We start from the raw sequence: 24,004 nt of genomic DNA, 5'->3' as shown, positions 1-24,004 counted from the left end.
AAATTACAGTTGATCTATTCCTGAGTTTTGCTGCCAGCATTGAAACCTACTTCACACAGGTTTGGTTTTTAAAAATTGAAAAACAAAGGTCAAAATTTAATAGATCTTACCAGATTCGACAGCTTGGATTTCAAGAATTTTGTACTGACGCACAAAATACAAATGCATTTTACTTTTTTACATGACACTGGAACTGGTATTTGTCAGACCATTATTTCAATTTAGGTATAATTTTATTGTTTTAAGCCAAGTAACACTTCGAGGAAACAAGAACAGCAGCAATTTCTATTATTTTCTCTGGTAGCTCACTTGTGTATGTATTCATATACAACCATATATTTTGCAGTTCAGCTTCACATTGTTTAACCAGTCAGATGCAAGTAATCACAGCTCCGTCTGAATGCACAGTGTAAATAAAAATTAAGTGTGATTAATTTCACAATGATTGCTTTATAAATTGGTTCATCTTGAATACTTCTGAAGAATTGCAACTGATGCCTCGTTTTTCTTGCCCAAGTCTCGTTATAATAATTTACTACTGATCACTGTTTTTAGATGTATATTACTGCCAGCAAGCCAAATTTTATAACAAAATTAAAGAAACTAACTTTAGATTTGAGAAATTTAAGTTTAATTTGTATTCAATATTAGGGCTAAGGTTGGTCCAGAAAATATGGGGTGGAGGGTGTTGGAAAGAGCAAAAGAATACTTTATATTGGAATATTGAGTGCCAGTGTGTTGAGCAGAGAGCTCATCAGTTCATACATTCTGTAAATTGCGGAATCATCAATGTACAGTTGGTTTTGCTGCCTTCTGATACATTGACCAGTTATAGTGAGAATTTGGACTAATAACCAAACTGATCACTAAAATAGGATTCTACTTTAGCCTCTCTAAAGCTTATCGCCACTCTTTGGAGGTTTAAGCCATTCAGCTGTTTTAATATCCATAACATGGGTATATTTATATTCAAATACAATAATTTGATAATTTTTCCTCACAGTAGTTCTTTACTAGTGATTAAACTATACTCTTGCACATGTATTTAATTCATAAAATGCTACAGTCAAGACATTTTATTAAATACACAAAAGGCAGACTATATTGCAAATCTACATTATAGGTTAAATCTTGTGAAAGAATTAACCACTTTTACTTGATCAAAATCAACTGCACATTAAAAAGGAAGACTTAGACAGGAAATTAGACAGGAAGGGACTATGAATTGTTTGTGGCCTATCCTACTGTTTATTTAATGCAAATTACAGTACCAGGTAATCTATTCGGAACCGAGTCACACAGAACGAATTGTATTTACAGGGATAAACATCAAGCATACTTCACAAAAATTTATATTAAAATGAAATAAAAATTCAGTCACAAACAGAAGCATTCAAGTAATAATGTTAAACAGGTCTTTTTTTTGTTTTTTTGCTTTTTTAAAACCAAGACAGTTCACAAGTGATGCAATGGTTGTATATTATCCACAGTCCTTTTTGACAAGAGAGGTGGTCACGCTTTTGTATACAGGCTGTGTGAAGCATAGCAAAACATCTCTAATGCGGATTATACAGGCAAGCAGGTAGTCACACAAGTAAATTACCACGTTTAACCCTTTGTGTACCAATTGCAAATTGCAACATAAAAACAAGGATGTAGGCAATGACTTCAACATATCCCCTTAGACAGTTTCAAAGATTTGGTTGACCTTTGTAGCAAAATCTTAACCATTCATTTCAATTCTGGAAATCAAATTGGGTAGACAGCAATTGGAGACACTCCCAGATCACCCACCCTCCTCCCAAAAAAACAGTTCAAACCAGGAGAAGTTTGGATCAAAGTTATGCTACTTTCACTAAACCGTGTCACTGTGAGGCCACTTGCTACAGCTCACACCTACTTTGTACTCCTGGTATAATGACATTATTTGGACCTTCTCAGGACCAGGAAACTGGAAGAGGAATGGCACCAAATATCACTTTCATTAAAAAAAAAACAAATCAAAGCACTGAAACTTCATTACAGCCACTGCAGTACAAATAGACTGGGCTTGAATTCAATTCTAGCTGGCTAGCAACATGCTAGTGGATGGCTCTCTTTTGATTTACTGCTAAATCAATAGCTACATTTCTGAATCTCAGTCTCGGTAAAAGTGACTGAGATATCGTAGCTGCTTATCGTTTCCTCCCTTCCCTCGAGGAATATGGAGGGTGCTGCGATTCAGTGTTTTGGATATTTATACAAATGGTGTAATAAAGACCACCCCAACCAAACTCAGTTCACATCGCTAATTAACTCATTCACTACCCGCTGCCACTATTATTATTACTGCAGCCCACATCTTGATTAATCCCCTTTAGAACGTTCAAGAACAGGGGGCTGAAGTGACAATTTTATAGTGAATAAGCCTTTCTTTTGTAACAATAAAACACACAAAAATGAGGAATATTTATTGTGTATACTAAAAAATAAAAGCCTAAAGTACATACTACCTGTTTGAATATTAATTTCCATATTGTAATAAAAATATTTTTGTGATGTTTACTATTAAAGAATAGCTTACACCAAAAAAAACTGTACAAACCAATTCTAGATGGTTCTTTTACAACTTGGGAATCCTTTAAGTTGTCCACAGAGCTTGAAATTCCATGTGTATACCTGCCAATCTAGGATGTAATGTCAATACCCAGGTCTGCTCCACCATTTCTTGACTGGAGATACCCAGCAACATCTACTGGCAAGAATCAGCTTAACACTGCAATTTCTGCCCAAATTGGACTAGCCTAATTTAACACATGTCCAAAATTTTTCTCCCCCACAGATTTTTGTAGCTCAAACTGGTAGAATGTTTAAGAGCAGGCCATTAAATGTGTTGCCTACTGTATCAGATTTTTAAAAATACAACCGTAAGCCACCTCTTCCTGATTTTCCCTTATAGGGAACACTTGTATTGAACTTGGAGGCTCATAAAAATGTTCCCTTTAATCAGACTTCCCCCTCCCCTCCTCCCCATTCACAAACCCTCAAAAGTGAAAGGCGAGCACTGCACTAGTCTAACCAAATTCTGACTAAATCTGTCTTTCATTAAAGAAATGGTAACTGAGGTCAGTGGCTGGCTCAGAGCAGCAGGGGCCTACATGCTGGTCAAAATGGTACCAATCAGAAAAATGTGAGGGAACATAATTTGAAAGGTTTTCGAAAACAAAAAGCAAAAAACATTAAGATTTTAGATTTAATTTCCAAATATTTCATTCTCCCATTGTTTTCAATGGCATGGTAATGCAGGATCTCAAAAAATAAAGCGGACTAAGTTCATCAGCCTGTGGCATTGGATTTCCAGAAAATACATGGACAACTGTTAGGCTGAGTTCTGATAAGGACAGGCTATTTAACTTCCAAAGATTAAAAAAAAAGACAAAGTGATAGTGTACACTCCATTACAGGAATCAGACTACATATGCAGACTGATTCAACTTTACTTGGAAATTCACTCACTGCTGGTACACTGCAGATGCCAGTGCATATCCTGTTGCTTATAATGAATATATACTGCAGCAGAGGTGCATTAAGGATGAGCAAACCATTCAGATTAAACTTGCCCGTTATTCCATTTTTGTCCAATGTCCACTTCCCCAATGCAGTATTTAGTGGCATTTCCTCATTATATATCATTTTATACATCTAGCTTATGTGGATGCAAAAAGAATGACAAAAATATCACCAGTGTGGTATTTTAGCAAAAATAGTGCCAAGTCTGTTACAAAAACAGAAAGCAAAGAAAGGGTCAAAGGTTCAATGGACAATATGAACTTGCTCCTTTAAAGGCACTAATCAAATCCTAACAGTTCTCTCATCCTTAGTACAAATTCACATGAAAGTTTCGAAGCTGCAAATTAAAGCTGCACTTCAGATAGGAAGCCATGTAATGGGGCACTCCAGTGTTAACTCGGTGCACACACGATAAAAGCATTTGGTAAAACAAAAGTAATTAAAATCAAGATTTGCATTATAAAATGTCAAATAATTATATCATTTGTACATTAAAAATTTAAAGTCATCAGTTCATGCAGCACTAGTAGCAACTCTGCCAGGTTTACTTTCATTCCTAGTTTCATGTCCTACAGTAAATTTTTGGAGAGTAAAACAGAGTTGGCATAGCACACAAGTGTTCAAATAGTTGGTTATACATGTACATAACATACTAAAATTTGTATTGTAGCTTTCTTTCAAATTAACTCTGCCAAAACAACTGGAAACAATTATTTTCTGTAGAACACTCCAGCCTCAAACCTCAAATTATCATAACCTGCTGAGAGCCCAAACATTTTAAATAACAAAATATGCAACTTTTGAAGCGTTCAACAATTCTGTACAACTGTTTTGTTCCAACTGCAGTGTGAATTTGATATAGCAATAAAAATAAAAATTCTCTATAGGACAGATGTCAACTTAAAAAGGTACATAAAGGGTTAAATATGAAAGAAATAGCAAATATACTTCAGTGAGGGACATCAATTTAAAAAAAATTCAAACATTGGAAGCAAAGGCACTCCAAACTATATACTATACAGCGCTAATTCCTTATTGTTACATTGTAGCCGCACCTATAGTACAGAATTGAAACTATATGGCTTTATAAGCTCTCCTACAATTAACGAAATTTGCCCTGAATGTTTGTTGCTCTCATCAGTTCCCAGGTCCACATACTTTATGTACAAAACAAGAATTATTAAAAACAGGGGGTTGGGGGAAGGGATGGAAAAAAGGCAGAGAAAATTGAGGAAGTTTGAAATAATTGGGATAATTTTTACACTCCTTCAAGAACTCAAGATTGTATTTCAGTTGGTGTAGCTCAGAAATCTACTTGGACCTGTGGATATATTGTGTACATTTAACTTGGGGTGTACGTGCTACACTGCTTCTGTGATATCTTGCTTTAAATAAATGGACCCAGGACAGAGTTGCACTGGGCCACTAAAAAAAATCTTTAGCCCTGAAGAGTCAAATGATCAAGTGACAAAAAAGTTCTGCAAATATTAGACTTCACTTCGATGCAGGGAATTTATGATGACTGTGGAGTCTCTGGTCTTTCTTGCAGTGGTTGCTTCAGTGGATCTGTACCCTTGTCCATATGTTGCTGGTACAAGTCCAGTACTGATAAAACCTAATGCCTATAACTAATACAACTAACTCCTTACTCAGATTCATAAGAAAGGATCCAATGGCAATGCTTCATGCCAAATCCGAGCCCTGCACTACACCAGAGTGAAATACACCTCAGACTTTCAGTTTTTGGATTGGGGAGGGGAGATTTGAACACTATGGCAGATTTCAATAAAAGATTGTCAAGGGAGGAGTATAACAATGCTCCACATTCCTTTGCAATCCCTCTTCAGTGAGTAATGATTGGTTTGTATTTATTTTGTGTATGTTTTTGAAACAAGATTAAATAAAATGAACACTAATGACGATTTTCATAGTTGACCAGCATTTTTGCAGCTGACTGGAAATTTGAGCCAAGGCCATCTCATCCTCAGGTTGAGTTGGATGCAGAGGCTGAAGCCGCATTGGTAGACTGTCCACGGTCCACAGCAGCATTGGTATCTAGGAGAGAAAAGATATTTTAAATTACATTAAAAAAAGGAACATTTATGAAATTCATTCTTGAAATGCTATTCACTATTTTGATAGAAAAACACTAGCAAGTGCAACACTATAGATATCAATACAGGAATCTGTGTAATAGTCTCACAGCTTCCATCACCATTAAGATCGGATTTAAAGAATATTTTTGCATTACATAAAAGTAACTGTAGAACAATTTCCCAAACAAATCAGTCTTCAGCCGCCCTCAGCAGCCATCTGAATTTGGAATATAGAACTTGTTAGAAAGCTACAGGATCGAATAGCTACTAAATTTGACAACTCAAAAATCTAGGAAAGTAAATTCTAAATAAAAACAAAAAGTGCTTGGCTAACTCAGCAGGTCGACAGCATCTGTGGAGAGAGAAAAACAGAGCTAATGGGATGAATTCTGGCACCGGCAGGATTCTCTGTTCTGCTGGCAGCGCACCCCCATCCTGCAGGTTTCCCGGCGGCATGGGGTGGCTACAATGGGGAAACCCATTGGCCAGCAGCGGGAACAGAAAATCCTGCTGCTGGCATGGCGCAATGCGGAGAAATACGCACTGGGGAGGCGGAAAATTCACCCCATCGTTTGAGTTGAATATGACACTGATGCTACCAGAATGGGTGAATTTCCAACATCCGCAGTATTTTCCTTTAATTGCAATTTTAAAAAAGATTGGGATACTAACAGTATTTTGAAACACAAGCAAACACACGTTAGATAGCTAAAAAATATGGACTGTTCGGATATGCTGAGCAGAGGAAAATAACTGCTATGGGGATAAAATACTGTAGTGTCAATAAGTTGGAGAGAAGCCTTTTAAAAAATAAAATAAAAGCACGAACATAGGACCTAATTTCATTAAACACAAAGGGCACAATTTAATGAAAAAGAGTCCCGTTTTGGGCACGTGTAGCGAGATGTTTCTCAGGGCTCGCAGTGTAGAGAACAACCCTGGTATTAAACAGGACTCTGTTCTTTTCTTGGGCCTCGGCGAGGAACACCCCAACGTGGCCACACTTTGTTCATTTCCTTCAGTGCAGGAAGAGATCGGGGTGCCATTTTTAAATGCCACCCCGATCTCTGTGCATCCCCCCCACATCATAAGGGTAGGGCACACCCGGCCCGATCCCTGGCAGTATTAACCTGGCAGTATTAACCTGGCACTCGGGCACCGTGGCAGTGCCCCAGCGAGGTGGGGCTGGGAATTTGTTAGCATACACGAGTGAGTGGCGCTGTGTTTTTGGATGATATTGCCATGGGGTAAAATGCAAATAATAAAGGGGGCCAGGGATAAATCCTTGGGGATCACCAGAGGTAATGGTGCAGGGGCTGGATGAGAAGACATTTGAGTGATTCTCTTACTATAATTAGATAGCTAAGAATGGAAACAACAAGTGCAGTCCCACCCAGCTAGACAACAGTGGAGAGGCATTGAAGAAGGATGGTGTGATCAACTGGTTTCAGACAGGTTGGGAATGATATAGGGGGATAGTTCATATTTGTTACAGTCACATAGGGCGCTGATAACCGTCATTTTGCTACTATGGCTGGCATTGAAACCTGGAGACAGCGGAAGGGCTTGCTATAATCAAGGTTAGCTTGGAGAATCTGGGGTGTTTTCCTTGGAGCAAAGTGAACTGAGGGGAAGTGTATAAGATTGTAACAGGTTTAGACGGGGTAGACAAAAACGAACAGTTACAGCTGCTGATGGTAGAAAGAATAGGGAACACAGATTCAAAATTTTGGGCAAAAGATGCAGGAAGGAATACGAGGAACAACATTTTCACGTAACGAGTGATAATGGCCTGGAACTCTCTGCCTACAAGGGTGGTGGAAACATAAATAATTTATGATTTCAAAAGGAAGCTGGCTGGGCACTTGAGGGAAATAGACTATCGGGGGCTCTGGGGAAAGGCCAAGGGAATGAAACTGACTGGGTTACACTGCAAAGGACCAGTGTGGAGACTTCATAGGTCCAGAACAGGTGCTGGAATGTGGTGACTAGGGGCATTTCACAGTAACTTCATTGAAGCCTACTTGTGACAATAAGCAATTATTCTTATATATTATTATATTATATTATAATGACTTCAAAGCAGCAACAAAATGAAGGGGCCAATTAAGGAAGAAAGGAAATATGCTTGTGGAGGCAAATGGCAAGACTGAGGTACTGAGTGAGTACTTTGCATCTCTCTTCACAGAAGAGGAGGAAGAAGTTAATGTCGCAGTGTAAGAGATGGAGGTATCAGATAAGATAAAAACAGAAAGGAGCTACTAAGCACATTGGTATCACTCAGTCCAGAACGAAGACAACCTTGGTTGTTAAGGGAAGTCAAGGTGGAGAAACAAAGCTCTGACCACCACCTTCCACTCCTCTTTGCATATGAAAGCAGTTCCAGAGAACCGGCAGATTGCAAAGGAAAGCCAATCAGTTTAATCTCATTGATGGAAAGGCTACTGGAGACCATTATCAAAAACAAATTAATTCTTATTTGACGAAGGGGTTAAGAAGGAAAAACCAGCATGGATTTGTTCAAAGGCAAGTGGTGTCTGATTAACCTGATCAAGTTCTTCGATTAAGTAACAGAGGGTTACTGAACTGCACAGTATACTTTCAAAAGATATTTGATAAATTAAATGCAACAGCATTATTTAGGAAATAGAAGCAGGTGGCATTAAAAATACAGCAATAGCTAGTTACAAAATTAGTTAAGGAATAGGAGCAAAGAGCAATGACCAAATGTTTTGGTGACTGGAGAAAGCTATAAGTAGGATGTCCCTGGGGTCAGTATTAGGACCAGTGATTTCTGGTTATATACAAAATAAATTGGACTTGGATATGGAAAGTATAATTTTGATAATATAGATACTACAAAGCCTGACAAAATATTAGGCGAGGATGCTAGTAGCAGGCTGCAGAGAACATACAAAGATTGGTGAAATGGACAGACACAGACATGGCAGATCCAATTTAATGCAGGTAAGTGTGAAGAGATGCCCTTCAGAGGATGATGTTAATTTGAAGGGGTTCCTCAGAGATTTGTTGGGGGCACAGATTCACAAATATTTGAAGGTGTCGGGGCAATATGGCAATCAATAAATCATATGGAATAATTGATATTGTAAAATGGAGGCAATGAATGCAAGGAGCCATGCTAAAGTTTTTCAAACCACCGGTTAGGTCTCGGCTAGAGCAGTGGATGCAATTCTGGACACCACAATTAATGAGAAGGCCAGAGGGGAAGCTTACCAATGATGAGGGACTTCACCTATGTGGAGTGATTGCAGAAGCTCAATTCATTCTCAGGTTCGCTCTACTTGCTCTGATTTCTTTGGCAAGCAGATCATAGATTTAAAATATTGGCAAGAAAACTAGAGGGATCAGGAAATTTTTCTCAGAGCATTAGGATATAAAACATGCTACCTTAAAGTGTAGTGCAAGTAGAGTCCATAGAAAGCTTCAAAAAGAGCTGGACGTGAACTTGAAAGAGGTCTAATTTCCAGATTGCAAGAAAAAAGCTGCAACCATTTAGAACATTTGATAACACTATATTGTAAATATCTCAACTCTGAAATAAAAGCTACAACCCTAGTAACAATGTAAATCTACGCTGATGCTTTTTCATTGGTTTTCCAATTGTTCTTATAATGGGGTGTGCAAAACAGGACACTTTTCCTACTGTAACCCAATGTCTTCCACAAGTTTAACATTATCATCTTGTTTTCAAACCATCCAAGACTGAAGAAATTAGAAATTCTACAAATCCAAAAATTCGGTTTGCTTTTTCTTTGAAATAGTTCATCAATTTGCACAGCCACTGTTAACGGCTTTGCACACCAATATCCCTCTTTCCTTTTAGATATTTCATTTTGCCTGTAATTCCACATTTTATTAATTCAGACTAATTCACATTGAACTCCATTTGAAATTAGATGGGGAAAATAATTCCCTAGTTGGATTTGCCTTTATCCTCGCAATTAATAATTTACAAAGTATCTTATCAAGTGCTTTTTGAAAATTCTTAGCTATCTTGTTATTTTCTCCAGGAATGACTTCATTCTTATACAAAGGCTTTAAGTACACCCTGCTTTTTAGAAATCTGCACCAACTGGCTCTCAATGCTTCAAAGAACATACAGAAAACTGCATCTTTACTGTAAAATTTTCAATATTATACAGCATAAAATGTTTGCCATTAAGTTAGCTTTCCCTCATTTTGTTTGATGGCTTGAGTGGTTTTTGGTGGGATGGACAAGCAGGCAACATAGAATAAATTATACAATTCTAAAAGGAGTGCAAGAGCAAAGACACCTGGTGGATAAGAACATAAGAACTAGGAGCAGGAGATCTGGCCCCTCGAGCCTGCTCCGCCATTCAATGGGATCATGGCTGATCCTTTGTGGACTCAGCTCCACTTTCCGGCACGAACACCATAGCCCTGAATTCCTTTATTCTTCAAAAAACTATCTATCTTTATCTTAAAAACATTTAATGAAGGAGCCTCTACTGCTTCACTGGGCAAGGAATTCCATAGATTCACAACCCTTTGGGTGAAGAAGTTCCTCCTAAACTCAGTCCCAAATCTACTTCCCCTTATTTTGAGGCTATGCCCCCTAGTTCTGCTTTCACCCGCCAGTGGAAACAACCTGCCCGCATCTATCCTATCTATTCCCTTCGTAATTGTATATGTTTCTATAAGATCCCCCCTCATCCTTCTAAATTCCAACGAGTACAGTCCCAGTCTACTCAACCTCTCCTCGTAATCCAATCCCTTCAGATCTGGGATTAACCTAGTGAATCTCATCTGCACACCCTCCAGTGCCAGTACGTCCTTTCTCCAGTAAGGAGACCAAAACTGAACACAATACCCCAGGTGTGGGCTCACTAACACTTTACACAATTGCCGCATAACCTCCCTAGTCTTAAACTCCATCCCTCTAGCAATGAAGGACAAAATTCCATTTGCCTTCTTAATCACCTGTTGCACCTATAAACCAACTTTTTGCGACTCATGCACTAGCACACCCAGGTCTCTCTGCACAGCAGCAGGTTTTAATATTTTATTTAAATAATAATCCCTTTTGCTGTTATTCCTACCAAAATGGATAACCTCACATTTGTCAACATTGTATTCCATCTGCCAGACCCTAGCCCATTCACTTAACCTATCCAAATCCCTCTGCAGACTTCCAGTATCCTCTGCACTTTTTGCTTTACCACTCATCTTAGTGTCGTCTGCAAACTTGGACACATTGCCCTTGGTCCCCAACTCCAAATCATCTATGTAAATGGTGAACAATTGTGGGCCCAACACTGATTCCTGAGGGACACCACTAGCTACTGATTGCCAACCAGAGAAACACCCATTAATCCCCACTCTTTGCTTTCTATTAAGTAACCAATCCTCTATCCATGCTACTACTTTACCCTTAATGCCATGCATCTTTATCTTATGCAGCAACCTTTTGTGTGGCACCTTGTCAAAGGCTTTCTGGAAATCCAGATATACCACATCCATTGGCTCCCCATTATCTACTGCACTGGTAATGTCCTCAAAAAATTCCACTAAATCTTTTTAAAAAAAAAAATATTTTATTGAAAATTTTTGGTCAACCAACACAGTACATGGTGCATCCTTTACACAATATTATAACAACACAAATAACAATGACCTATTTTATAAACAGAAAATGAATAAATAATAAATAACAAAAGTGAAAACTAACCCTAATTGGCAACTGCCTTATCACAAGTAACACTCTCCAAAAAGATAATTTAACAGTCCAATATATAATTATCTGTAGCAACGACCTATACATATTATACAGTATATATTAACAACCCTGAGTGTCCTTCTGGTTCCTCCTCCCCCCCCCCCCGATCCTGGGCTGCTGCTGCTGCCTTCTTTTTCCATTCCATCTATCTTTCTGCGAGGTATTCGACGAACGGTTGCCACCGCCTGGTGAACCCTTGAGCCAACCCCCTTAGAACGAACTTAATCCGCTCTAGCTTTATAAACCCTGCCATGTCATTTATCCAGGTCTCCACCCCCGGGGGCTTGGCTTCTTTCCACATTAGCAATATCCTGCGCCGGGCTACGAGGGACGCAAAGGCCAAAACATCGGCCTCTCTCGCCTCCTGCACTCCCGGCTCTTGTGCAACCCCAAATATAGCCAACCCCCAGCTTGGTTCGACCCGGACCCCCACTACTTTTGAAAGCACCTTTGTCACCCCCCTCCAAAACCCCTGTAGTGCCGGGCATGACCAAAACATATGGGTATGATTTGCTGGGCTTCTCGAGCACCTCGCACACCTATCCTCCACCCCAAAAAATTTACTGAGCCGTGCTCCAGTCATATGCGCCCTGTGTAATACCTTAAACTGAATCAGGCTTAGCCTGGCACACGAGGACGACGAGTTTACCCTGCTTAGGGCATCTGCCCACAGCCCCTCCTCGATCTCCTCCCCCAGCTCTTCTTCCCATTTCCCTTTTGGTTCATCTACCATAGTCTCCCCTTCGCCCCTCATTTTCCTATATATATATCTGACACCTTACCACCCCCCACCCATGTCTTTGAGATCACTCTGTCCTGCACCTCTTGTGTCGGGAGCTGCGGGAATTCCCTCACCTGTTGCCTCGCAAAAGCCCTCAGTTGCATATACCTGAATGCATTCCCTTGGGGGAACCCATATTTCTCGGTCAGCGCTCCCAGACTCGCGAACTTCCCATCCACAAACAGATCTTTCAGTTGCGTTATTCCTGCTCTTTGCCACATTCCATATCCCCCATCCATTCCCCCCGGGGCAAACCTATGGTTGTTTCTTATCGGGGACCCCCCCAAGGCTCCAGTCTTTCCCCTATGCCGTCTCCACTGTCCCCAAATCTTCAGTGTAGCCACCACCACCGGGCTTGTGGTGTAGTTCCTCGGTGAGAACGGCAATGGGGCTGTCACCATAGCCTGTAGGCTAGTCCCCCTACAGGACGCCCTCTCTAATCTCTTCCACGCCGCTCCCTCCTCCTCTCCCATCCACTTACTCACCATTGAAATATTAGCGGCCCAATAATACTCACTTAGGCTCGGTAGTGCCAGCCCCCCCCTATCCCTGCTACGCTGTAAGAATCCCTTCCTCACTCTCGGGGTCTTCCCGGCCCACGCAAAACCCATGATGCTCTTTTCGATACTTTAAAAAAAGCCTTCGTGATCACCACCGGGAGGCACTGAAACACAAAGAGGAATCTCGGGAGGACCACCATCTTAACCGCCTGCACCCTCCCTGCCAGTGACAGAGATACCATATCCCATCTCTTGAAATCCTCCTCCATTTGTTCCATCAACCGCGTTAAATTTAACCTATGCAATGTGCCCCAATTCTTGGCTATCTGGATCCCCAGGTAACGAAAGTCCCTTGTTACCTTCCTCAACGGTAGGTCCTCTATTTCTCTACTCTGCTCCCCTGGATGCACCACAAACAACTCACTTTTCCCCATGTTCAATTTATACCCTGAAAAATCCCCAAACTCCCCAAGTATCCGCATTATTTCAGGCATCCCCTCCGCCGGGTCTGCCACATATAGTAGCAATTCGTCCGCACACAAAGATACCCGGTGTTCTTCTCCTCCTCTAAGTACTCCCCTCCACTTCTTGGAACCCCTCAACGCTATCGCCAGGGGCTCAATCGCCAGTGCAAACAATAATGGGGACAGAGGGCATCCCTGCCTTGTCCCTCTATGGAGCCGAAAATAAGCAGATCCCCGTCCATTCGTGACCACGCTCGCCATCGGGACCCTATACAACAGCTGCACCCATCTAACATACCCCTCTCCAAAACCAAATCTCCTCAACACCTCCCACAAATAATCCCACTCCACTCTATCAAATGCTTTCTCGGCATCCATCGCCACTACTATCTCCGTTTCCCCCTCTGGTGGGGGCATCATCATTACCCCTAACAGCCTCCGTATATTCGTGTTCAGCTGTCTCCCCTTCACAAACCCAGTTTGGTCCTCGTGGACCACCCCCGGGACACATTCCTCTATTCTCATTGCCATTACCTTGGCCAGGATCTTGGCATCTACATTTAGGAGGGAAATAGGTCGATAGGACCCGCATTGTAGCGGGTCCTTTTCCTTCTTTAAGAGAAGCGATATCGTTGCTTCAGACATAGTCGGGGGCAGTTGTCCCCTTTCCTTTGCCTCATTAAAGGTCCTCGTCAATCCCGGGGCGAGCAAGTCCACATATTTTCTATAGAATTCGACTGGGAATCCATCCGGTCCCGGGGCCTTTCCCGCCTGCATGCTCCTAATTCCTTTCACCACTTCTTCTACCTCGATCTGTGCTCCCAGTCCCACCCTTTCCTGCTCGTCCACCGTGGGAAATTCCAGCCGATCCAAAAAGCCCATCATTCTCTCCCTCCCATCCGGGGGTTGAGCTTCATATAATTTTTTATAAAATGTCTTGAACACTCCATTCACTCTCTCCGCTCCCCGCTCCATCTCTCCTTCCTCATCCCTCACTCCCCCTATTTCCCTCGCTGCGCCCCTTTTCCTCAATTGGTGTGCCAGCAACCTGCTCGCCTTCTCCCCATATTCGTACTGTACACCCTGTGCCTTCCTCCATTGTGCCTCTGCAGTGCCCGTAGTCAGCAAGTCAAATTCTACATGTAGCCTTTGCCTTTCCCTGTACAGTCCCTCCTCCGGTGCTTCCGCATATTGTCTGTCCACCCTCAAAAGTTCTTGCAGCAACCGCTCCCGTTCCTTACTCTCCTGCTTCCCTTTATGTGCCCTTATTGATATCAGCTCCCCTCTAACCACCGCCTTCAGCGCCTCCCAGACCACTCCCACCAAGGACCTCCCCATTATCATTGAGTTCCAAGTACTTTTCAATGCACCCCCTCACCCTTAGACACACCCCCTCATCTGCTATTCGTCCCATGTCCATTCTCCAGGGTGGGCGCCCTCCTGTTTCCTCCCCTATCTCCAAGTCTACCCAGTGTGGAGCGTGATCCGAAATGGCTATAGCCGTATACTCCGTTCCCCTCACCTTTGGGATCAACGCCCTTCCCAGCACAAAAAAGTCTATTCGCGAGTAGACTTTATGGACATAGGAGAAAAACGAGAACTCCTTACTCCTAGGTCTGCTAAATCTCCACGGGTCTACACCTCCCATCTGCTCCATAAAATCTTTAAGTACCTTGGCTGCTGCCGGCCTCCTTCCAGTCCTGGACTTCGACCTATCCAGCCCTGGTTCCAACACCGTATTAAAATCTCCCCCCTTTATCAGCTTTCCCATCTCTAGGTCCTGAATGCGTCCAAGCATCCGCCTCATAAAATTGGCATCATCCCAGTTCGGGGCATATACGTTTACCAAAACCACCGTCTCCCCCTGTAGTTTGCCACTCACCATCACGTATCTGCCCCCGTTATCCGCCACTATAGTCTTTGCCTCGAACATTACCCGCTTCCCCACTAATATAGCCACTCCCCTGTTTTTCGCATCTAGCCCCGAATGGAACACCTTCCCCACCCATCCTTTGCGTAGCCTAACCTGGTCTATCAGTTTCAGGTGCGTTTCCTGTAACATAACCACATCTGCCTTAAGTTTCTTAAGGTGTGTGAGTACCCGTGCCCTCTTTATCGGCCTGTTCAGCCCTCTCACGTTCCATGTGATCAGCCGGGTTGGGGGGTTTCCTACCCCCCCCCCCCTTGTCGATTAGCCATCCCCTTTTTCCAGCTCCTCACCCGGTTCCCACGCAGCTGTATCTCCCTCAGGCGGTGCCCCCCCGCCCATCCCCTCCCATACCAGCTCCCCCCTCTCCCCAGCAGCAGCAACCCAGTAATTCCCCCCTCCCACCCCCCCCGCTAGATCCCCCGCTAGCGTAATTACTCCCCCCATGTTGCTCCCAGAAGTCAGCAAACTCTGGCCGACCTCGGCTTCCCCCCCGTGACCTCGGCTCGCACCGTGCGACGCCCCCTCCTTCCTGCTTCTCTATTCCCGCCATGATTATCATAGCGCGGGAACCAAGCCCGCGCTTCTCCCTTGGCCCCGCCCCCAATGGCCAACGCCCCATCTCCTCCACCTCCCCTCCTCCCCCCTTCACCACCTGTGGAAGTGAGAAAAGTTACCACATCGCAGGATTAGTACATAAAACTCCTCTTTCCCCCCTTTTTAACCCCCCTCTTCGCCCCCCACTTTGTTCAAACGTTCTTTTTAATAACCCGCTCATTCCAGTTTTTCTTCCACAATAAAAGTCCACGCTTCATCCGCCGTCTCAAAGTAGTGGTGCCTCCCTCGATATGTGACCCACAGTCTTGCCGGTTGCAGCATTCCAAATTTTATCTTCTTTTTATGAAGCACCGCCTTGGCCCGATTAAAGCTCGCCCTCCTTCTCGCCACCTCCGCACTCCAGTCTTGATAAACGCGGATCACCGCGTTCTCCCATTTACTGCTCCGAGTTTTCTTTGCCCATCTAAGGACCATTTCTCTATCCTTAAAACGGAGGAATCTCACCACTATGGCTCTGGGAATTTCTCCTGCTCTCGGTCCTCGCGCCATCACTCGGTATGCTCCCTCCACCTCCAACGGACCCGCCGGGGCCTCCGCTCCCATTAACGAGTGCAGCATCGTGCTCACATATGCCCCGACGTCCGCTCCCTCCACATCTTCAGGAAGACCAAGAATCCTCAGGTTGTTCCTCCTTGCGTTGTTCTCCAGTGCCTCCAACCTTTCCACACATCGTTTCTGATGTGCCTCATGCATCTCCGTCTTCACCACCAGGCCCTGTACGTCGTCCTCATTCTCGGCTGCCTTTGCCTTCACGACCCGAAGCTCCCGCTCCTGGGTCTTTTGTTCCTCCTTTAGCCCTTCGATCGCCTGTAGTATCGGGGCCAACAGCTCTTTCTTCATTTCCTTTTTGAGCTCTTCCACACAGCATTTCAAGAACTCTTGTTGTTCAGGGCCCCATGTTAAACTGCCACCTTCCGACGCCATCTTGGTTTTTGCTTGCCTTCCTTGCCGCTGTTCTAAAGGATCCACTGCAATCCGGCCACTTTCTCCTCCTTTTTTCATCCGTATCCAGGGGGGATTCCCTTCTGGTTTACCGCACAGTGTTTTCAGCCGTCAAAATTGCCGTTGGGGCTCCTATCAAGAGCCCAAAAGTCCGTTTCACCGGGAGCTGCCGAAACATGCGACTCAGCTGGTCATCGCCGCACCCGGAAGTCCAGAAATTACACTAAATTAGTTAGGCATGAGCCCTTTATGAACCCATGTTGCGTCTGCCCAATGGGACAATTTCCATCCAGATGCCTCGCTATTTCTTCCTTGATGATAAGATTCCAGCATCTTCCCTACTACCGAAGTTAAGCTCACTGGCCTATAATTACCCGCTTTCTGCCTACCTCCTTTTTTAAACAGTGGTGTCACGTTTGCTAATTTCCAATCCGCCGGGACCACCCCAGAGTCCAGTGAAATTTGGTAAATTATCACTCGTGCATTTGCAATTTCCCTAGCCATCTCTTTTAGCACTCTGGGATGCATTCCATCAGGGCCAGGAGACCTGTCTACTTTTAGCCCCATTAGCTTGTCCATCACTACCTCCTTCATGATAACAATCCTCTCAAGGTCCTCACCTGTCATAGCCTCATTTCGAACAGTCACTGGCATGTTATTTGTGTCTTCCACTGTGAAGACCGACCCAAAAAACCTGTTCAGTTCCTCAGCCATTTCCTCATCTCCCATTATTAAATCTCTCTTCTCATCCTCTAAAGGACCAATATTTACCTTAGCCACTCTTTTTTGTTTTATATATGTGTAGAAACTTTTACTATCTGTTTTTACATTCTGAGCAAGTTTACTCTCATAATCTATCTTACTCTTCTTTATAGCTTTTTTAGTAGCTTTCTGTTGCCCCCTAAAGATTTCCCAGTCCTCTAGTCTCCCACTAATCTTTGCCACTGTGTATGCTTTTTCCTTCAATTTGATACTCTCCCTTGTTTCCTTAGATATCCACGGTCGATTTTCCCTCTTTCTACCGTCCTTCCTTTTTGTTGGTATAAACCTTTGCTGAGCACTGTGAAAAATCGCTTGGAAGGTTCTCCACTGTTCCTCAACTGTTTCACCATAAAGTCTTTGCTCCCAGTCTACCTTAGCTAGTTCTTCTCTCATCCCATTGTAATCTCCTTTGTTTAAGCACAAAACACTAGTGTTTGATTTTACCTTCTCACCCTCTATCTGTATTTTAAATTCCACCATATTGTGATCGCTCCTTCCGAGAGGATCCCTAACTATGAGATCATGAATCAATCCTGTCTCATTACACAGGACCATGTATACGTGCACAAATCACTGCAAGGTAGAGAATGTGGTTAAAAAGGCATATGAGATTCTGGGCTTTATAAATATAGGCTTAAGAGTCCTAAATTCTTGGCACCTCGCTTTAGGGTAGATGTGGTGGCATTAGAGGGGATGCAGAAAATATTCACGAGAATGGTTCCAGGGATGAATGTCTTCAGTTAAGGATAGTACCAAATTTTAAAAATAATATTGCGAAGATTAGTGATAGATAAGAATTATGAAAAAAGTAATGAGGGTAGAATTAGAGATAGCTAGCTAGAAATATAAAAACAGATAGTAAGAGTTTCTACAAGTATTTAGAAAGGATTGAGTAACTAGAGGGAGTATTGGTCACTTGGAGGATGAGTTTAGGGAATTAATGGGAAACGGTAATGGCAGAAGTATTCAACGGGTATTCTGTCGGTATCTTTTTCTCCTGTTGGGGTGCTTGAATTAGGGGACAGAGTTTAAAAATCCAGGGTCTCCCATGCAGGACCGAGAAATATTTTCTCTCTGGGGGCTGTTAAGTTTGTAGAATTCTCTTCCCTATAGATCAGTGGAGGTTGGGCCATTGACTACATTCGAGGCGGAGTTAGATAAATTTTTGATTAACAAGGGAGTCGAAGGTTATGGGGGTTGGGGAGAGGGTAGTGGTTGAGGGGGCAAACAGGGAAGTGGAATTGAGGCCACAATCAGATAAACCATGATCTTACTGAATAGTAGACCAGGCTCGGTCTACTCTATTTCTTTTGTTACATTGATAGATTGGAGAAAGTGGAGTTTTTCTCCTTCGGTGAAGGGAAGATTTAGAGGAGATTTGATAGAGGTGTTCAACATCAAGGGACTTAGACAGAATATGGAGAGAAATTGTTTGCAATTGCGGTAAGGGTTGAAAACCAGAAATTTAAGGTGAATGGCAAAAGAATCAACTGCCACCCGAGGAAAAACATTTTTCATGCAGCTGGAATGAAAGCTGAGAGTGGTGGATGCAGATTCAAAAACACAACTTTCAAAGGAAAATTGGATAAACACCCAAAGAGAAAAAATATGCAGGGCCACGGATGAGGAGTATTGAGAACAGCTGCTTTGATTTTGCTGAGCGCCAGCATGGACATGATAGTATAAAGTGCTGCAACTTCATAACCTTCGCATAAAAGCAAAACACTATGGATGCTTGAGATCTGAAATAAAAACAAAGTGCCGGAAAAACTCAGTAGGTCTGGCAGCGTCTGTGGAAGAGTTAACATTTCAAGTCCAATATGATTTCTTTCCAGCAGTTTCTGGTTTTATTTCTATTTTTTAGCTTACATTTTGTGCTCACATTTCTGGAGAGGTATTTGAACCCATAACCTTCTGATTCAGAGGTAAGAATGATACAAACAGTGCCACAACAGACACCAAATCAACTAACATTTACGCAATAGTGGTTTTGCGTGGATGCAGCGCAGTTACATAAACATTTTTATGTGAACAATGCAACTGCAGGATAATCTGCTCACAAAATGGTTTACTAATTTCAGCATTCTAATCAAGAAATCTTCCCCATGTCATCTTCATCTGAGATTACAGTTCTGTTTTTCTGCATAATACAGTCTTCATTCTAACTCACTTATTTTCATGCCTGCTGTAGTTAAGATTGTAATTCTAATGCATCACATTGAGTTGTGAGATTATTGGAGGATTTTAGGAATATTGAGACAAATTAAGAATTAAAAGCCTGGAAGTGGGGGTATAGTGTGTTTGGCTGAACTGGTCAGGTTTTTAAATGGATTTTGTTTTGCTTCTAGTAAATAGAACGTGAAATTGACAAGAAATGTTGTTTTCAGTCTAAGCTATTGGAATGTGGATTGACTGGGGAGGTTCATGGGGAGTTAATGTGCTTTTTGCAGCTAGCAGGAAAAGAGGGGGAAAAGAGGGGGGGGAAGTAAAGGGAGGGGGGGGAGGAGAAAAGGGAGGGTCAGGAGAAATGGGAAGGGGGGAGGAGAAATGGGAAGGGGGAGGAGAAATGGGAAGGGGGAGGAGAAATGGGAAGGGGGAGGAGAAATGGGAAGGGGGAGGAGAAAAGGGAAGGGGGAGGAGAAAAGGGAAGGGGGAGGAGAAAAGGGAGGGGGAGGAGAAAAGGGAGGGGGAGGAGAAAAGGGAGGGGGAGGAGAAAAGGGAGGGGGAGGAGAAAAGGGAAGGGGGAGGAGAAAAGGGAGGGGGAGGAGAAAAGGGAGGGGGAGGAGAAAAGGGAGGGGGAGGAGAAAAGGGAGGGGGAGGAGAAAAGGGAGGGGGAGGAGAAAAGGGAGGGGGAGGAGAAAAGGGAGGGGGAGGAGAAAAGGGAGGGGGAGGAGAAAAGGGAGGGGGAGGAGAAAAGGGAGGGGGAGGAGAAAAGGGAGGGGGAGGAGAAAAGGGAGGAGGAGGAGAAAAGGGAGGGGGAGGAGAAAAGGGAGGGGGAGGAGAAAAGGGAGGGGGAGGAGAAAAGGGAGGGGTAGGAGAAAAGGGAGGGGTTAGCGGAGTTCTTTTCTGCCCGACTGAGTCCACAGTCCTTTCCACGTAGGATAGTTAAAAAAAGAGTAATCATATTTTAAAGCACAGTAAGAAGTCTTACAACACCAGGTTAAAGTCCAACAGGTTTGTTTTGATGTCACTAGCTTTCGGAGCGCTGCTCCTTCCTCAGGTGAATGAAGAGGTATGTTCCAGAAACATATATACAGACAGATTCAAAGATGCCAGACATTAGATGCGAGCATTAGCAGGTGATTAAATCTTTACAGATCCAGAGATGGGCTAACCCCAGGTTATCCGGCATCTCCACATCATATTTTAAAGCAGACTAGTTTGTCCGAAGACAAGAGGGTAAAACAACCTAGTTGAAGCAGTTATTTGAAGATATTCAGCAAGAGTCAAAGGGATTCCAAACCTGTTTTATAGATCAAGTATTACTCTATGCCCTGCTAATTCTAAATTGGATTAAGAGCTTTGCATTTCTTTTCTTGATGTTTATTGGGAAATTGTACAGTTGTGTTAATGCTGTTCTTTTCGGGTGTGGCGTTAAAAGTTTAATATTGTATTCATAATAAAGTTTTGTTTTAGAAATACCAAAGCCCTATTTTTTCCTGCAATCACTTCTGCAGCAAATCATTCTTTCTTAAAATAAACTAAAATACTGGGGTTTCGATCCAGTATCACAGCCACGGTTGGGGTCTGGTCTGGGATCGTAATAGTTGCCCGAAATTAGATTTGTCAACTATTAAGATGCTGCACACTATGGTGATTACCTGACACCGCGGAAGCATTTGTTGGAGTTGATGCAGGAGCCTGATTCCGAATGTGAGGAGGGATAAGGATTGATGCCAGTGTTGGGTTGCTCGACAGTTCTGCAAAAACAAGGTAAAATGTTTATGGCATTTCACTCAGAATTCTGACCACGAAGCACTGACAGAGCTTCATACTGAAGAATCAATTTTTATAATATTCTTTGATCTGTCCAATTGCTGGAAGTTAACCAGAAAGTGTCCCTAGAGTATTGGCATCAATTTATTCAACTTGCAGGGGTTTCAGAGTTTTAAGCTAATGCCAGTAAGTCTTCTGTTGAGATTAATCTCTTCTTTGGTCATAATACAGCTATTTCCATTCTTTCTAACCAATCCTTGATTGAACCATCACAGTCTGCAACTCTCTAAACTTCTAGGGAGCTTAGCTTTCCTGTCACAGAGAACTAGTGACCAAATGTACTCTTTAGGTGAAAGAAAATGTCACTCCATACCAACATTTACACCTGGCCCAGTAGTCACGGAGGTTCTGGACTTATTGTGGGGGTACAGTCTCCAGTAACCCCACTCAAATTTACATTCATTAGTGGTGCTGAAGTAATTGTCAGCAAACAACTCAGTTGTGAGGAGCACATCTACATACTCACAAAGGTCACTAGATCATGATCATAGACCATAACCAATAGTCCCTCCCGAACCCAAGGACATTGAACCTAATTACTGTGTGCTCTATTGTCCATCTACACGAAGAAGAAAAATACACCGGAGATGGAACCTGGAGCTTTTGTGGCCTGTAATTCTCAGCTCCACACAATGAATAAACTTGTTCAACAATCAGGGGACCCCAAGCCACCGTATAACTTTATACTTCAATGACTGGCATTTTTGTAGTGCTCATTGAAGATGCAAGAGAATATTTTCCGAGAGGGTGAATAGCTTGGGAAATGTAGGGAGATTTGAAGGTTAAAAAGCACAACATTTGAAGAGAATTTTGGAAACAGGGAGTTCCAGAATGTGGATTTAAAGATGAAGATCAGAGGTAGGGAGGAGCTGGGTGTTGGATGATTTTGGAGAGGTGAGATTTCTAAACATCGACTCACGGGACACAAGAAGCCAGTGGAACTTGATAATGGCGATTTGGACCAGAATTTAGTTAAAGACAGAAGAGGTGACATTCCAGAATCCATTGATTATGAAAGCAAGAAGGCCAGCTAGGAGAGCATTGGTGAAGTTGAACCACAAGGTGATCAAAACAGAGTAAAGGTTCCAACACAAAGTAAAAATGGAAGCAAATAGTGTTGCATTGGTGAAAAGAAAGTGATCTTGGGGATCGTTGCACTCATGGTCAAAGGACTTTTGGGCTTAATCTCCAGTGGCAGTAAAGGGGAAAGAATAGGGGGTTTATAGGGGGCAGTCGAGAGTCAATTTCAGCGGGAGCGGAGCAGGCGAGTCAATTTCAGCGGGAGCAGTGCGCAAGTGATTTCTGGGAGGTAAGTTTCTCCTTTAAAAACACTTGTCTTTGCAGGAGCATGCCAGTCGATTTCAGCGGGAGCGGAGCAGGCTAGTCAATTTCAGCAGGAGCAGTGCGCAAGTGATTTCTGGGAGATAAGTTTCTCCTTTAAAAACACTTGTCTTTGCAGGAGCAGGCCAGTCGATTTCAGCGGGAGCGGTGCGTTAGTGATTTCTGGGAGACCTTCACAGGAGCAGGCTAGTCAATTTCAGCGGTAAACACTTACCTGGTCCCGTTGTCGGTCCCTCTTTGCTGTTTTTAAAAACATTTTAGTGTTTAAGGCGGGAACAGGAAGTTCGACCCGCGGACTTCTGGGAAGACCCTCACCAATAAATTCTGGTGGAGAGGAAACCCGAGACACTACACGTGTAGTGTCTCCCACCCGCCCTCCTCCTCTAACCTAATAATAAAACCCATTGGTGTGAGGTAAGTACCATATTTTATTATTATTATTATTATTTTTATTAAAAAAAATTAATTTAGTTGTTAGCCAGATCTTGGTAGAAAGGTAGAAGGATGGCAGGGAAGGGAGTGCAATGTTCCTCCTGCAGGATGTTTGAGGTGAGGGATGCCGTTAGTGTCCCTGCTGATTTTACCTGCAGGAAGTGCTGCCATCTCCAGCTCCTCCAAGACCGAGTTAGGGAACTGGAGCTGGAGTTGGAAGAACTTCGGATCATTCGGGAGGCAGAGGGGGTCATAGATAGCAGCTTCAGGGAATTAGTTACACCAAAGATTGGAGATAGATGGGTAACTGTAAGAGGGACTGGGAAGAAGCAGTCAGTGCAGGGGTCCCCTGCGGTCGTTCCCCTGAGTAACAAGTATGCCGCTTTGGATACTTGTGGTGGGGGGGGGGGGGGAAGACGGGACGGGACTTACCAGGGGTAAGCCATGGGGTACGGGCCTCTGGCATGGCACGGAGTCTGTCCCTGTTGCTCAGAAGGGAAGGGGGGAGAGGAGCAGAGCATTAGTAATTGGGGACTCGATAGTCAGGGGCACAGATAGGAGATTTTGTGGGAGCGTCAGAGACTCACGTTTGGTATGTTGCCTCCCAGGTGCAAGGGTACGTGATGTCTCGGATCGTGTTTTCCGGGTCCTTGGGGGGGGGGAGCAGCCCCAAGTCGTGGTCCACATTGGCATTAACGACATAGGTAGGAAAGGGGACAAGAATGTCAGGCAGGCTTTCAGGGAGCTAGGATGGAAGCTCAGAACTAGAACAAACAGAGTTATCTCTGGGTTGTTGCCCGTGCCACGTGATAGTGAGATGAGGAATAGGGAGAGA

At 43.2% G+C, this 24,004-nt stretch overlaps 1 protein-coding gene across 1 annotated transcript in view; it reads right to left on the bottom strand.

Moving 5' to 3' along the window:
- Positions 1-211: 211 nt before the first annotated feature.
- The window catches only part of gsk3ba (glycogen synthase kinase 3 beta, genome duplicate a), a 223,177-nt gene continuing 199,384 nt past the window's right edge, over positions 212-24,004 (bottom strand). The window contains exons 10-11 of the mRNA XM_072513692.1: positions 21,222-21,320; positions 212-5,604 (exon numbers count right to left, since the gene is read on the bottom strand). Of these exons, the coding sequence (XP_072369793.1) occupies positions 5,534-5,604; positions 21,222-21,320 (170 nt within the window). The 3' untranslated portion in view covers positions 212-5,533. The remainder of the gene's footprint in view (positions 5,605-21,221; positions 21,321-24,004) is intronic.

The sequence above is a fragment of the Scyliorhinus torazame genome, chromosome 8, assembly GCF_047496885.1.
Source record: "Scyliorhinus torazame isolate Kashiwa2021f chromosome 8, sScyTor2.1, whole genome shotgun sequence".
Lineage (NCBI taxonomy): Eukaryota > Metazoa > Chordata > Chondrichthyes > Carcharhiniformes > Scyliorhinidae > Scyliorhinus > Scyliorhinus torazame.
The sequence above is the reverse complement of the archived record's forward strand: the minus strand, read 5'-3'. Positions and strand labels throughout refer to the sequence as shown.